Source organism: Acomys minous, assembly GCF_964271855.1.
Source record: "Acomys minous genome assembly, chromosome: 6".
In the NCBI taxonomy this organism is placed as follows: domain Eukaryota; kingdom Metazoa; phylum Chordata; class Mammalia; order Rodentia; family Muridae; genus Acomys; species Acomys minous.
The window spans coordinates 21,996,536-22,013,428 of NC_140487.1; the positions used below are offsets into that span (position 1 = coordinate 21,996,536).

General features: G+C 40.9%; 1 protein-coding gene across 4 annotated transcripts in view; it reads right to left on the reverse strand.

Moving 5' to 3' along the window:
• The window catches only part of GNGT1 (G protein subunit gamma transducin 1), a 34,783-nt gene that overhangs the window by 2,914 nt on the left and 14,976 nt on the right, over positions 1-16,893 (reverse strand). Inside the window, exon 1 of one of the 4 annotated variants that reach the window (XM_084787572.1) lies at positions 1,963-2,084. The exons of the other annotated variants lie outside the window; for them this stretch is intronic. Coding sequence (XP_084643698.1) covers positions 1,963-1,988 — 26 coding nt within the window. The 5' untranslated portion in view covers positions 1,989-2,084. Of the gene's footprint in view, positions 1-1,962; positions 2,085-16,893 lie in introns of those variants that run through there. 4 annotated transcript variants of the gene reach the window in all.

The following is a 16,893-nucleotide window of genomic DNA, read 5'->3' on the forward strand; positions in this document are numbered from 1 at the left end:
ATCCCTCTGATCTGCACGGACCAGGCAAGCTGTTATTCGTTTTCTTTTAAATTGCCTGTGAGAACCAGCTTCTCATGGATTCTGCTCTGAACACTGCTCTTCTCTGAACACTGCTCTCTCCCTGCTTACTAGGCTTGGGATTTTAAAGCTTCTTCATAATCTTCCCTAATATGATTAAACTAAGTATTTCTCTTCCAACACCTGCCAGTGGATGTGAGGGGAGGGCACTGTTTAGTGGGCATATCGTATAAAATACTTAGCTTCCTCCCCCACACCGCCCTTTCTTCTGTCCTTTTGCAGTCTTACTTTCTTGGTTCTCAATTCTCATCTCTAGTGTCAAAGCCATCCACCAAGTAATCGATGCCATTTAACTCAGTCAGAGGTCATTCTTAGGACTGTCCGTTAATCCTCAAGTTGCTGGAGTATTTAATCTGGTATTAAAAGAGACCTATTAATAAAGAGTACCATTATAAATGTATCACAGAGAATGAACTAAAATGTGAACCAATGAAGCTGAGATATAGTAAATAAACCTGTTCAGAAATAAGCTACTATACAATTCAGAAGCACTGTTCAGCAATACGTGGGATTTAGAGGTAACTGCTGCAGTGCATTGGACAAGTGCTGCTGAGCAGTTATAACTTGCTAAAGGGAGTACATTAATTCTGATCTACCAACATAATTTTCACAAAAAGAATGGAAACTTCTAGCAGTCTTTCTCTTGTTTAGACTCATGGATAATGGAGAAGATGGCTTAATGGCTGTTGGTACGCACATGAAATTGCTTTAAAAGCTTATTATATTCAAATGGCATTGTGTCTTTCCCCTGTTTCTCTCCTTTTCTGTTTTGCATCTATAATTCCATCTATCATATGGTAATATTGTTATGAAACATGGATATGTTCAGATCACACGCTATTTCAGACAATATAACATTGTGCATTTATAGGAAAACACTCGGCTAAGCAACTCATGACAACTAACACATTTCTCTGCATTTATCTGTCATTTTCATTTCCAAAACATGTGCAGAAATAGTACGTGCTTTCAAGTCTTAAGATGTCCTGTGTGTCCTGAGAAAGAGATAATGTATATACTTTTTAGTGAAAAAATTCTGCATGTGCAACACAGACAGACACAGAACAGAGCAACTAATGGGGCCTACCCAAGCCCACTGTTGCCTGTGGGGTTTGCTTTTCTCACTCGGCTTTTTAAAAAATGAGACATCTGGTCTCTACTCAATTATAAGTGAATATTAGCCCAACATAGATGTCCTCTGAGAGACTCCACCCAGTGAGGGATCACAGATGCTGGGACTCGCTCCTGGACTCCAGTAGAGTGGTGAGAGTAATTTGGAAGAAGCGGGTGGCGGTGGGTGGAGAGTGTGGAATGACCCAGAGGGCTCAGAAGACCATCAAGGCCAGTGGATCTGGACCCGGGGGGGGGGGGCCTGCACAAACTGTTGCACCAACCAAAGACAGTGTATTCAGTAAACATAGACCCTCCCTCCCGTTCAGATCTAGACAATGAACAGCTCATTCTCCACAATTGTGGGGAGATTGGGGACTGCCTCTCACATGATCTCTGGTGACCCTGATTTGATCAGTTTCCCTTGGTGGGGAGGCCTGGTGGCACACAGAAAGGGAAGCAGGCTATCCAGATGAGACCTGATAGGTTGTGGCCATATGGTGGGGGAGGAAGTCCTCTTGGGTCAGAGGTCTAGAGGAGGGCAGAAGAGGGAGGAAGGGTGAGAAAGGGAAGAGACAAGTGAGGAGATAACATTCAGGGTGTACTCTGAATAAATCATAGTAAATTTTAAATGAAGGAAATAATGCCACAATAAATAACCAGCTCTGTCTGACGTTTGGCAGGTGAGAACCCATTCTCATGTTTATTCTCGCCTTCCCTCTCACTCCTCTCATAGTGTCTGTAAAACGTCACAAATGTTCCAATGACTTTTACCTGTCGACACCGCTCTTGGCACACATTTCTCCATACTGGCTCTAACACCGCAGCATGTTTCAGAAACATTTCAGTATGTATTGTTATCACCGGTAGCTCTTAATCCTTACACAGGCTAGGCCACCCTTTATTAAGATAAATATGAAAAGAATTTTAAATTAGTGGATCTGGGATAGGTCTAACAATTGACTTTCTGGCCTCCAGGAAGTTCTGGTGTCTTACTAAAAGCAAATGACCTTCCTCTGGTACTTGCTAATGGTATGACTTTGACCAGTTACTAATATCGTGACTTACCTGCCTGGAAATATAAATGAGGATTAAGTAATAACTTGAAATGTAGAAGAAGCCTTCACTGCATGCTAATTATGCACCTCCAATTTTTTCAAATTGCACTTTCGTGTGTGGCATCATCTGATAGATGCCTCTATACCCACTCTTAAATATGCTATGAACATATATTTTGGCTCTTTTTTTTCTCCTTTATTAATTTATTCTTGTTACATCTCAATGGTTATCCCATCCCTTGTATCCTCCCATTCTTCCCTCCCTCCCATTTTCCCCTTATTCCCCTCCCCTATGACTGTTCCTGAGGGGGATTACCTCCCCCTGTATATGTTCATAGGGTATCAAGTCTCTTCTTGGTAACCTGCTGTCCTTCCTCTGAGTGCCACCAGGTCTCCCCCTCCAGGGGACATGGTCAAAGGTGAGGCACCAGAGTATGTGAGAAAGAACAATACAGGCGGTAAACCTTAAACCCCTACCCAGATCTAGCCAATGGACAAAACACTCTCCACAGTAGAGTGGAGAGTGGGATATGACTTTCTCACATATTTTGGCTCTTTTGATGCCATGTATATACTTCTGTAGCCCCCCCAGAGCTCCTTTCCTAGGGAGAGGCACTCATCCACCCATACCTGTGGTTATTGACTATTATGGACAGTCCTTAGTCACAAGTTGGTCCTTGGCTGTAGAAAACACTTTGCCTGGTCCTGCCTGGAAGACTATATTCTTGTCCCCAGAGGATACAGCAGATCACTAGCTAATGGTGTCATAACAACATGACACCCTTGTCTTGGCTGAACTTTCGGTTGTAACTGACCCACTTCTAAAGCTCTGGGAATTTCAGGATGAGGCTAGACTTCTTTTCATAAACTTCTTCTGCCTGTTCTGTTTTCCCAGCTCCATTAGAGGTTCCCGAGGAGAGCTTACCCTTGATAAATCAACAACCTGAGCAGGATCTGCATCTGGGTTCTGCTTCTAGGATGTTCAGTACCTGTCGGAAGCTACATGTACTCACAACTGCCTGTTACTTTGCACACTGTTTGCTAGAATGAAATCAAATGTGCTGATGTAGTCACTACCCTGTGTCATACTTACCTACAATAGAAAAACAGGACAATTATCCAGCATTCCTTATTAATAAGTGATTTCTCAACTCTATGTTTAACATTAACATATTTTATTTCAGAGAATGACCTTAGGAAATTCTAGATAGCTTGCAAATTGAAGGCCCTAGGTCTACTCAAAGAGACTTCCCGGCTTCCTGTACACAAAGTGGGGATCACCACACTTTTCAGCTTCCTCAAGGACACTGAGACACACAAGAAACAGATTTCATGTATGGGGAGGGGACTTTAAATGTTTAGAATCAAATAGAAATTGAGGATTCAAGGAGTCCAGATACAGCTGGAGAGATGGTTCAGTGGGTGAAGTTGTTTGTCACTAGGCCTGACACCATGACTTCAGTCCCAAAATGTTAGAGAGAATCTCCATACACATGCTCACACCCACCCATCCCCAAGTAAATAAACAGAGTAAAAAATTTTAAAAATAAATATAATGAATATAGGTATACCGAAGATATAGTGATACAATTTTTCTACTTTGCTCGCTGACCAGCTTACAATGACATAATTTTTCAGAAATGAATCATGCCCAATAAACTTAAAATCATATGGACATAAACGTTTCTCTATTATTTCTCATCATAACACTCTATTTGGGGCTGTAAAATAATAAGAGCATTTCTTGTTCTGCAATAATAAATACAAACATGTACTTAAGTCCTATTATCTTCTGGACATGTATAAATCAGAGTAAAAAGAAAAAAAAATCACTTCACCTTCTAGAGACTTACACTCTATCAAAGTGGATAAATGACAATAATCAAAAGTAAATTACACGTATTTGGGTGGAATAATAACCAATAAACCAGAAAAAAGTAAGAAGAAGAGTCAGAAATTATTCAATTATTAAAAGGTGGTCAGATGATGTTCTGAGGGATGGCCCAAGGGACAGGTGTGAAGAAAGTTCCTGAACAAGCCAAGCCAAGCCAATCCAAACCAAACCAAACAAACAACAAACCCAAGCTGAAACAAACAACAAGTAAAACAAAGCCAAACAAACAAAGCCAAACCCCCAGTACTTTGACTGAAGCCTCTGCATAGCATATGACTCATTAGTAATTTAATGGTTGTTGCGGGGCTGAGATATTACCGACCCAGAGCCTAGATATAATGTACCCTGGGTTTCCTCTCAAGCCGCAGTAATAGCTACCTTTGCTCATCTTACAGTTTGACCTAGCAGGTCAAGCCTGTGACTAACAGGTGAAGCCTTTTGCAATGTGCTGACGGAATAGACCACTATCTCCAGCCAATCAGAAGGTAAACTGTCATCAGACAGGCATCCAAAGCATGCCCCCGAGATACTTTTGCTCAGCTGCAAGCTGCCTGCCTGCTGCTGTCAGATGTGTGTGAAAAGTGGTCGTGATTGGTGATCCCTTTTGTTCTGTTACTATAGCAATAGTTATCTTTGGGTGGATTTTGCTTCTCTCTGGGACTTGGCTTTCCCTTGGTTTGGTTTAAGTTTCATGCGCTGTTTATTCTGAGGTGACTGCTTAGGATTGTTTCCTGGCCAGATTTTTATTTTTGGTTTGTTTTACGCCTTTAATTCCAGCACTTGGGAGGCAGAGACAGGTGGATCGTTGTGTGTTCGAGGCCAGCCTGGTCTACAAAGTGAGTCTAAGACAGCCAAGGCTACACAGAGAAACCCTGTCTCAAAAAACCAACCAATAAATAAATAAATAAATAAGTAAGTAAGTAAATAAATAAATAAATAAAAGTACCTCACTTAAAATACCCATTCCATTTGTTAGCTATACAAGCACGTTGGTGTTCGGTGATTCCTGTTTTGTTGTTTCTTTGCTTTCCAGCCTCTAAAGACACGCTTCTGGCCTTTCAGTACATTATATCACCAACATCAGTTGCTCCACTGCGCATGCTCCTCCGTATTTGATTTAAGAGAAGAAGTCTATGTCTGAAGAAAGCCAGATTTAGCACAACTAGTTCCATATATGAGACATATATTAATTTAACCTATATGTTTTAGGTTGTTTTGGTTGTTGTTTGGTTTGGTTTTGGTTTTGCATTTAGTTTTGTTTGTTTTTTCAGCTCTGTGTAACCCTGGCTGTCCTGGACCTTGCTCTATAGACCAGGGTGGCTTTAAACTCAGAAATCGCCCTGCCTCAGCCACCTGAGTGCTGGAATTAAAGGTGTGTGCCCCAACCCCCAGGACATGTATTTTTTAAAAATCAGATTAAAAATAACTTGGCTTTACATTTACCTGAATGGTGGATATATCCTATCCACACACACACACACACACTTAACTAAATATACTAGATAATAAAATAAAAAATCATTCATAGACAAATATTTTAACAAATATTCAAAATTACAAAAAAGTGATGAAATAGGTAATCTACAAGTTAGTACAAGCTCTAAAAACTACCTCTAAACTTAAAATTTTTTAAAGTTAAAAGTCAATATCTAGAGGTTATATCAAAACTAGAGATGAATTCTAAATAAATCCTTAATTTATCTCTCTGAACATTTTTTCTTTATTTTCTAAAAGAACAAAAATCAGTTTCACATAAACACATTATGGCCTATTTTAGAATAAAAACTGAGGGGAAAAAAGAGAAAGATACCATTCTACATTAAGACTTTCACAATCAAAAGCTCCTTCCTTCCTTCTTTTCTTTTTTTTTTCCGAGACAAGGTTTCCCTGTGTATCCTTGGCTGTCCTGGATTCACTTTGTGGATGTGCTATGAATTTACAGAGCCCAAGGCTGGTATAACCCGCACACAGAGCTCCCCCTGCCACATCGAGATGATCCTCACTGAAAAGGAGCAGATTGTCCCAAAGCCAGAAAAGGAAGTGGCCCAGAAGAAATAGATATCCCAGAAGAAACTGAAGAAATAAAAACTGATGGCTTGGGAATAAAAAACATACAATTAATGCAGATAAAAGTAAAAACAAAGAAAAAAGAAAGAAAAAACAAAAGAAAAATACTTTTAGATGAGAAAGAATTTACACAGTAAATATTATTCCAATGTGAAAATAGATTAAAACTAAAAGATATAGTATGCTGTAAAATACTGTAAAAAGCTTTAAAAGAGTGAATGTGGTTATAACTAAGTTGATTAGAATTAAGGGTCATTACATTTTTAGGGTCAAAACTCAAAGAAACTGATGCCTAATTCTCTGATTAAGACAATCAGGTCTTCTTGAGAACTGATCGGGTCTTCGAAAGGTTTATGGAGAAACACCTGGGGGTGGGGTGATGCTCAGCAGGCACAATGTATAGCCAGTTGAGAGTCTATTCCAGCCAGCCGGACCACTCCCAAGTGCCGGGGACCCAAGTGTGGTGCTGAAGGTCCACAACACTGGGTTTTTTAAGACAGAAAGGACAACTTAGCATCTCACTGGGCAGCTGCAGAGCCTTTACTAAAGCAAGCACATTGAACCAAGCACTTTTGACAGAAGATAAGATAAGCTGATAGCCGAAGGGGGCTTCTCTATAAACTGGCAGTTTATCAGAAGCTAAGGTCAGTCAGCTAGGACGTCCTGACCTTCAGATCCTTGAATAGAGCTTGGTAATTTTCCATGGAATTCTTCTTCAGGAAGATCATTCTAGTTAAACCTAGAATGGCTTCAGCAAGAATGCAAGATGGAGGAACCTGTGCACTGTTTTAACCCTGTCACAGTGTGTGTGTGTGTGTGTGTGTGTGTGTGTGTGTGTGTGTTGTTATTTTTAACTATATGTAAGTATGTGAGCCTGCATGTGGGTGTGTGCAGGTCCCAGAGGCACTGGATCTCCTGCAGCTGGGGTTGCAGAAGGCTTTGGACTCCTCACATTGGTTCTGGGGACTGAATTCAGTTCCTCTAGAAGAGCAGAAATGGCTCTTAAGTGCATTGAACCATCTCTCCTGCCAAGACACCAATTTCTAATGATAACAACACTCTTAATGTTCTTCACCTGGAAAGTTAGTTTCTTGATTGAGGATTTAAGATACCCTATATCTTGACCAGGATTTTAAAAATTAATTAAGCAGTATTCACATTTTACTAATAAAAAAAGAAAGTAGATAATAGCATGATAACGCCTTCTGGAGTCTAATTTTCTTTTTTATTAAGAATTAAAAGAAAAATGTATTATTATGTCTACACTGTCTATGGAATTTTGGTTTGTAACAGGTTTAATCTCTTGTTTATATCACCATTATTAGTATTATTTAATATAACAAAATCTTGTGAAATTTTACCTGTATTGTTATTTAATTTCTTCTGTAATTTTTCCATTTTCTTTTTCATACTAAGAGTCTGGTGCAATACAAATGTAATAAATCAAGTTAGCATCCACAGATAACAATTATAAACTAATTGGATATCAAAGGCCAGCCTTTCCTAAGCATAGAGACAGATACTCCATATAGAGTATAGATATAAAATCAACTGGAATAAATAGCATAAGCGATAAGAATATGTTTAAACATTGCAAATAGGGCACAAATAATTATAGATATAGGGTGACTATATAGTAAGTTTTAAGACAATATAACTTGATTGGTTAAATCACATATCTCTCATCTATTACCCCCACTTTGTTAGGCTGGACCGTATTCTTAGTAGTTTTAATTTTAGACAAATGACTCCTATTATGTGCCTCATGTTATAAAAAAGAATAAAATAAAACAAAAAAGACCCTGGATAGTGGTGGCTCATACTTGTCTTTATTCAATCCAGGAGGCTCTTCTTCTCTTCTAAAGTCTGCTTTGCTGCCTGCTACGTATCCTTATCTACATCAGATCCAAGGATTGAGCCTTCCTGAAAAAGGGAGAGGGAGCAATGAACAACGTGTGATGTCTGGCCATAGTGGGAAACATCGTGTGGCCATGCCCTACCCTGAGCTTCCTGCAAGGATTATTGACTAATTATAGCTGCCGTGACTGTGGGGAGGTTGGAATGTTGCAGGTCTAGAGCTGACACAATTATCTTGAGCTATCTCTAGCTCCCTTAATAACAGTCCCTTGCCCACCTCCCTGTCAGTTATAACACCTGTATGACTAAGGTATGAAGCATCTTGGAAATCATCATTTAAACAGGCCATTAGCTCCACCAGAGCCATCGGACAGCATCTGAGACTTACAGACCAGATTTCTCTCCCCTCTCCCCCAGCTGATGCTTCTACAAATGTGTTTGAAAGGTGCCTTGATTTATGATTCTGGTTCTGTTACTCTAAAAACTTCACAAACCGTGCTGTCACATTGGAAAATGGACTTGAGGTAACCTGAATCTATGTCTCTGGGCCATGGCTATTCATATTTGCCTCCAGAATAAACTCTTACTCCTGTTAGGTGAGAGTTGTCATTTTGCACCAATCTGGGCATCTAAGAGAAGAAGAGCATCCAAGGTCAAGCCAAAGACAGCACAAAGGGAGTGACAAAGTGCAGCGCGTGAACACACGAGAGGGTAGCATGCGGAGGCAGCACACACTTCTGTCTTGCGAGCTACTCCCAAGGCTTATCTTACCCTGAGTGAATTGGGAAACATGGGGATGTTTTCGGTATTGGGGTGCCATTACATGTCATATATTAGCAGGGTTACCAGCATCTTGGCAGAATCAGGTTGAAAGGTAAAGGCAGAAAAGAGACAAGCGCAGTAACTGAGGTTTGAAAGAGTGATGACTGAACCCGGACAGGAGGGGAAGCCAGCGCGGGAGGAGAGATCCCAGGTAAACTTTCAAAATAGACTCAATGGGGTGTGTTGATGGACCTATTGCTAAATGAACATGGATGAGGAAAAAAAGAAAGAAAGAAAGAAAGAAAGAAAGAAAGAAAGAAAGAAAGTCAGATAAACTTGAGGATTTGGGCCTCACCAACAGAAAGAAGAGATTTTACTCTGAGGTCAAGGACACGGGAATGAGAAGGGAATATTAAGTCTGTGCGGTCTGGTGGCCGAAAGCACTGGCGGAAGAGGAGCTTAGGGACACGCCAGGGGGAGGGACGAGAAAACACAACACTAAACTGCAGCTCACACTTTAGTAGGGAGATGAGATGAAATGAATAAGAAGAGTGAGTTTGCTTTCTCAAGGAAATAATGAGATGACACTAGCTAAATGGTTCCTGCCTTTACCACCTTCCATGTGTGTGTGTGTGTGTGTGTGTGTGTGTGTGTGTGTGTGTGTGTGTGTTGTATGTGGTGTGTGTGTGTGTGGTGTGGTGTGTGTGGTGTGTGGTGTATGTGTGTGTGTGTGCTCTGTTTTCTTTCTAAACTGAAACAAATATAGCACCCGACTACCTCCCCTTACACCCCATCCCGAAATTATCATGGCCAAGCATCCCTATGAGTGTTTGATGTTAACACAGTAAAATAAAATACAGCCATCTTTCCTATCTGGCTGTGCTCTCAGCTTGAGGAGGAACAGGAGTAATGCTCAAGAGATGAGCACTTCATGCAGGCAAAGGCTATGCTGAGGGAACAGCTTGCACAGTCCTTGGAGTTGGAATGAACTTGCAAAACTGGGAAAAATAGAAAACACTATGTAATGTGAGTACAGATCAAATGAGGATGGTGTGATGGGTTGAGGTTAGTAAGGGAGACAGTGCTTGGGTCAGGTTGGGTCTTGTTTAAAAAAAAACAAAAAACAAAAAACATGATATAGCCTGGTGTGGTAGCACATGCCTTTAATCCCAGCACTGGGGAGGCAGAGGTAGGTGGATCTCTGTGAGCTCAAGGTCAGCCTGGTCTACAAAGTGAGTCCAGGACAGCCAAGGCTACAGTGAGAAACCCTGTCTTGAAAAAAACAAACAAACAAAAATCATGATATGAAATGCAAGAGAAATCCCTGAAGGCATTTGGTTTGATTTTGAAGTAGGGGCATCTTGTGACACACGGTCTATACTTCTGTGGGGTTGACTGGGAAACAAGAGTTTGGATAAGGTACTTCTGCAGTCGTGTCTTGGGAGCTGATAGGCTTAACCTACACAGGTTACTTGAAGAGTATGAGGTTAATCTTCACCGTCAACCTGAACTATACTCAGGATCACGAAGAAAATATGTCTTTGCGTGGGTTGATGAAAGTGTTTCCAGAAGGCTTTAACTGAGCCTGGAAGGCCCACCGTGAGTGTGGGCAGCACCCCCCAATTGTGGGCCTACACTACGGGGCAGAGCAAGAGAGCCTGGCCCCAGCAGTTCGTTCTTTTTGCTCTTGGACTGAGGAGGAAATGGGACCAACCATCTTACACTGCTGCCATCACAGTCTCTCAACTTAGATGGACTGTGTCCTTTCTTAAAACAGGAAGCCAAATAAACTCTATCCTCCTTCCTTCCCTCCTCAAGTTGCTTTTAGTTAGATATGTTACCAAGGTAACAATATAAGCAATTAAATGTAGCCCAGGGTATGCTGGTGCACAACTTTAAACCCAGAAAGAAAGAAAGAAAAAAAAAAAGACAAACAAACAAACAAATAAAGCAAGCAACTGATGGATCTGGCTCTAAAAGACACTGGCAAATCAAAATGGGATTCTGAGGCAGGAGTACCATAACTACTGATTGTTGGTAAAATGTTTTCATTTGCTCATTGAGAAATTTATGCAATATACTTTGACCATATTCTTTCCCCTCTCTTAGCTTCTTCCAAATACTACCCCCTCCATAGCATACCACCCCACCTCAACTTCATGGTCTTTCTCTTTAAAAACAAAAACACACACTCAAAAAAAAAAATATGGAGTTTGATTTGTGATGGCAACTATTGAGCACGGACCCTGCCTCCTGTGTGGTTGGTATGCTCAGTGTCACTCCAGTAAATAAAACTAATTATTTTCTCTTTCCCAGGAGCTATCACTTTAGAATAGCTTCTTGGCTAGATAGGAAGCTATACCCATATTCTTCCCCCACCCCCGACTCCATACTGGAATGCTGTCTGTCCTAAGCTTGTCATGCACATCGTGTCAAAGTTCCTGTGAGTTCATATGTGCATCTGCTCTGTTGTGTCTTGAAAGGTTTATTGAATTTATAAGATCCTCAGAGATTGGGTAGCAAGTCAGGGACTGGCTGGGGGAGTCACCCAAGGAAAGGGCAATAGAATACAATGTCAGGAGAGGTAAAGGGAGAGAAGTAAAATGGGGATTAAAGATGGGGGGAATGTGAGGGCACCATAGAGGACAGAATACAGTGAGGAAAAGGTAACACTAGCTGTCTTCTGAAAAGCCATATGGAAGCACACTTAGAGACCATGCCTTAAGCAGCTTCATAGAAGTGTCACTTATTTATTTTTTAAAAGTGTGATGGCTCAGAGGTTAAGAGCACTGACTGCTTTTCCAGAGGCCCTGAGTTCAATTCCCAGCAACCACATGGTGATTCACAACCATCTATAACGTGATCTGATGCCCTCTTCTGGTCTTCATGTGTACATGCAGGCAGAGCACTGTATACATAATAACAAAAAGTGAAGGTATATTAATAAAACATCAGTTTAAGACATTTAATATTTTCTTAATCAGTTCTTAGTTTTCTACTGGACACTAAGGAGCTGCTAAGTAAGCAATGTTGATGATATAAGGGTGGATAAAGACCGTTCCCCATCACATGTTGATGTAGGCATCCGTCTGTGCCTGCATTCACAGTTTATACATTGTAAAGAGTTCTCTTTGCTGCGGCTGTCAAGGCTCTCACCACCTTTACTGCTTACCAAGAGGAAAGGAACAGCTCCCCTGAGAAGTAGGAAGTAACTAAGAAGGTGAGAGGCAGAAGAATATGATATGAAGACCAAGAAAACCACTTCAAATATGAGGAAGGATTAACAGTTGTCAAGCAGTGACATAAAGGTTAGACAAAATAGAAATGTAGTCCTGGGTAATGTTGATTAAACTGTTTGGGGTGTTATGTGTACCAAGAAGTCCTGGACAATGTGACAACAACTATTGTCTTTTATAAAAGCAGCTCCTATTCAGTCTCTCCATAATATGGAACTTTATTTGAAAAAGAATGTGGAGGGGAAAGCAGGAGATGAGGAGGTAGCGTCAGATAGAACCAGGAACAGTTTTGGTAAATTTGACTAAAAATTTGAGCATGAAATGAAGCTCTAGTAGAACATAAAGGACAAATGAACGTTCAGTCTGGGTAACAAGTGCTTCAGAGAGAGAGAGAGAGACAGAGACAGAGAGAGAGAGAGAGAGAGAGACAGACAGAGAGAGACAGAGAGAGAGAGAGAGAGAGAGAGAAACAGACAGACAGACAGACAGACAGACAGACAGAGAGACAGAGACAGACAGAGAGAGAGACAGAGAGAGACAGACAGAGAGAGACAGAAAGAGAGAGAGGAGGGGAGAGAGACAGATAGAAAGAGAGAGAGAGAGAGAGAGAGAGAGAGAGAGAGAGGGAGAGACAGACAGAGAGACAGATAGACAGACAGAAAGAGAGGGGGGAGAGAGACAGACAGACAGACAGAAAGAGAGACAGAGAGAGAGAGAGGGAGAGAGAGAGACAGAGAGACAGAGAAAGAGGGGGGAGACAGACAGACAGACAAACAAAGACACAGAGAAACAGACAGACAGAGACAGGGAGGGAGGGAGACAGACAGACAGACAGACAGACAGAGACACACAGACAGAGAGATAGGGAGGGAGGGGGGGAGAGAGAGAAAGAGAGAGAGAGAGAGAGAGAGAGAAAGAGAGAGAGAGATAGGCTAACTATTAAAACCTGGAAAAGATGCTAGCTAAATGATATAAAAAGTCTAGAATTGATTTTTATAAGAATCAAGGGAGCAAGACTTTTGAAAGGACCAGAGAGGAAAGGATTCCAAATAATAGTCAAAGAACCGATCTGAAATTGGGCAAGAATAGCTTTTCCTTTAAAGTATTTATTTTTGAAATTCTAACAAATATAGTAATCTGTGATATAGATTATGAAATGAGATTAGCTCACTTTGCATTTCTCTTTCATTCTTCCAAGACCTCCCATATAGCCCTTATTGCTCCATTTCAAATCATGACCTCGTTTTTTTTCCTTAACCGTTGTTGCATTTATATATGTGCATATATATTCCTAACTACATAAAGACAGCCTGTTTTGTCTGTGCTTTGTAAGTGTGCTTTCCGAGCTGATCATTTGGTATTGGATAGCCAATGGGTGTACTCTTTCCTGGGGGAACATAAGTCGAATGGTAGAGCAACAACCTGCATGCTTACATGGATGTTGGGAGAACGGTAGGAGTCCTCAGCTCTACACAAAAAACTACAGTTTTTCCTTTATAAGGGGAAGGAAGATGGGGTAGGAGATTTGTTTGAACAGCAGGAACATCTCACCCATCCCCTGCTGGTGGAGTAGACACAGCACAGGCCAGTGTAGTCAACTCTTTCTAATGCAGATGTTCTGGGTCATCTAATAATCATAAGAGAAATGCATTGGCAGTCCTAGGAGCTGCAGATTCCTTTCAGATGTGCCTACAGACTCCTCCGTCACACAGATGGTAGATTACCTCTTGAATTTAATGTAAGACATAAAACCTTTCCCACATAAGCTAAAGCAAACGAATATTTATAAGGCATACAACATTTGCAATCAATGCATAGCCAACACAGACTTTGTCTAAATTACAAAAGTGACAATATTTTTTTTTTTTACCAGAAAAGTTGTCTACATTTGAAAGGTCAAGGTCTATTGCTTTGTGCTAAATATAACCCTGAAAATGAGGACTTTACTGATTAGCTCTCTCAATCCTCTAATCTGATTATCAGGGTGGGCAGATGTTCCTCAAGAGCATTATGGCAATATATTTACTGTGTTGCTATCTGTTTGCTTCCAAATGGATTGTGAACTTCATGGTTGGGTAAAAGACATTTGAGTTAGCACCACCCTGGTACTGAACTATGGTTATAGCACATGTCCTACCTGAGCATCCCTAATCCTAAAATCCCAAATGCAAAATACTCCCAAATAGGAAACTTTCCAAGCACTGATACGATTCCACCAGTGTGGAAAATTCCATACCTGATTTCAACCTCCACACGTATTTCAATAACATTTTAAAGGATGGCTCAGTACATGTGACACTCAAAAGAACTGTCACTAAGGTCACACAATACTATTTTTCTATTTATGTCTTTTTTTAACTTTTTTAAACCAGTGTTAGATAATATTAAATTCTTCCTCCTTGTTGTTGAACCATCTCTCTTATTTTTCTTGATGTCACATTCCCATATTTGTCCTTAGTTAATTGACAGCTCCGTTTTAATTAATCTGTCTCATTTCCTCTGGCCAAAGAGGACATGACTTAACACTCAGCCTTGAAAGCTCTTTTATGTGATTTCAACTAAGACATAGTTATAAAGTTCTCACACACTCCAGATTAAAATGCAAGTACACTAAAATATTGTGTAAAGTTATCTTCTAGCTACTATATAAACTATAATGAAAAAATTAAATTTGGGTTTACATTTGAGTCCAATCCCCAAGACATTTCAGATAAAACACCAGATAAAACACCAGCAACAGGCAAAAAAATCAACTTGCTGATGAGCAAACCTGGAATATATTAATGTTCTTAATATTTTATTAAAAGTACTCTAGTGAGCTTGCTTATGTAGTTATCATCTTGGCGCCCTGTTATGCTATGGAATCTCTGACATGTTTCTTCTATATCCTTATCTCAAAAAAATAAGACAAAGTTTGGTACATTTTAAACACTTAGCCACATTGTTTTTATTCAGTGATTGTAAAAAAAAAATGACCACAGTCGGAGACATATTATATACTCTGTTATCTCTTGCTCTGGAGAGAAAGCAGGATTGATACCCGTAAGTCATGGAGAGTGTACATCATTTGGCTTGGATCTTTGTTACGCTTTCTTCTCACATGGGCTTGCAGCCTCGCAGAGGATGCAGTAGAGAAACTATGTTCCATGTGATCCCATTCACTAGGAAAATGTAGAATTGACTGAGCTGAAGTTCACAAAACCTTCCTGCCTTCCATCTCTTAGAGGAGATTATCTGCCCTCCCTAGGGGACCTGTAAACACTTCCTGTAAATGCTGGACTTACTTCCAATCTTCCCTTGACAGCTTTCACTAACAGATAGAAAGACCTTTCTGCTGCTGACATCATTACCAGTCTAACTCCTTGAAATGAAGTTAAAGAGTGTAGCCCGAGTCACATAGTTCAACTAATTCTCATCGTCCACTAGTGACCTAGACATGGTGCTCTTCTCCAAGGTGCTTAACGAGGACAGACACCATTTGTCTCAGTTCTTTCTCTAAGTTCTCTGCCAACTGGAAAGCTGTTGGACTGCTAGAGGTATGGGCATTCTGTGAAGGATGGTAGGATGTGCATACAATGCAGATTTCCTTCAGACTCATTTGTTATGGCCGTGGTAGGTGTGAGAGGAATCAGGAGAAATGTCAGGTATGCCTAGAGGGGCTCAGGACTCCTCAGAGATCTGTATTTAAATCCAGTGCTTAGTGTTCTACACTAAGCTCAGACCTAGAAGTTGGAATGAGTACAGGGCTGAGACTTTTTAATTCCGGCTCTACAGACAACTACGGTTGTCTCTAAACATGACCAGGCACTTAAGGACTCAAGGTCTCAGTTTATACCTCTGTAAAATCAACCTACTTCTGGTTTCTTGTGCTACTGAAAACATCAGAACCCCATGACATGTATTTTACAGGATTCCAGACTATTTTGAGTGTCTCTTTAGCCACAGCCACCACCAATGAGTGTCAGGTGTTATGATAAGAATGAGTCACTCAGGAAGACATTTTCCTAGTTCCCTCACAGCTTTCCTCTTCCTGTTGACTCTGGACAAAGGAACCATTTTCCTTGTGGAAACCCTTTGACCTAGATAGAGGTTTAAGGACAAAGACATGACATTACACATGGCTATGAAAGTCACTTTTCTCCTCCCACATGTCCCAAAGTACAAGTTTTGTAATGTTAGAGTCATCTCAGAAATTGAAATCTCCCTTACTTTGGAAGATGTCCTTCTTATGTGTTCTTCGACTATTAGGCATGACTTCCTCCCTGACAAGCTGGCTTGATGGACACAAACTTGTAATTTGTTCAACTTTTCTCCCTTGGTCAAGGGTCACAGCACCTTTCAGAATTCACCCGCTTTGGGACAGAAAAGGGGGAAGACACTAACAATACCCCTAGTATCCCTAACATGTGCCTAAGGATGCAACACTATAGAAAAAGAAGAGGTGTCCTAAGTCCCAACTCCACTCTCTGTCTGAGAGCTGCTCTGAGGGTCCCCACTGATGGAGTATGCTTGGCTAGGAGAGCATTCCCTGGGGACCACTGCAAAGTAATGTCTAATTAGTGTGACTCTTCCTATGCAAAGCAGCGCCAACCTCTGAGCGGGGAGGACAGAAGACTGTAGCTGTCAGTCCCACAAGGTCATTCCCTATTGCTGTTTCCTGATCCCTGGCTAACAAACAGTGGTAAAGCAGTCCGCCAAGGCTGCCAATGGGAAGCTGGCTAGGTATGACGCGAATGATCTCTCTGACATCATGCAGGGAGCTAACAAGTTCTTCAGACACTTTACATCTAACCTGCCCCACACACCTTGACACAGCTTTGTACCTTTCTCA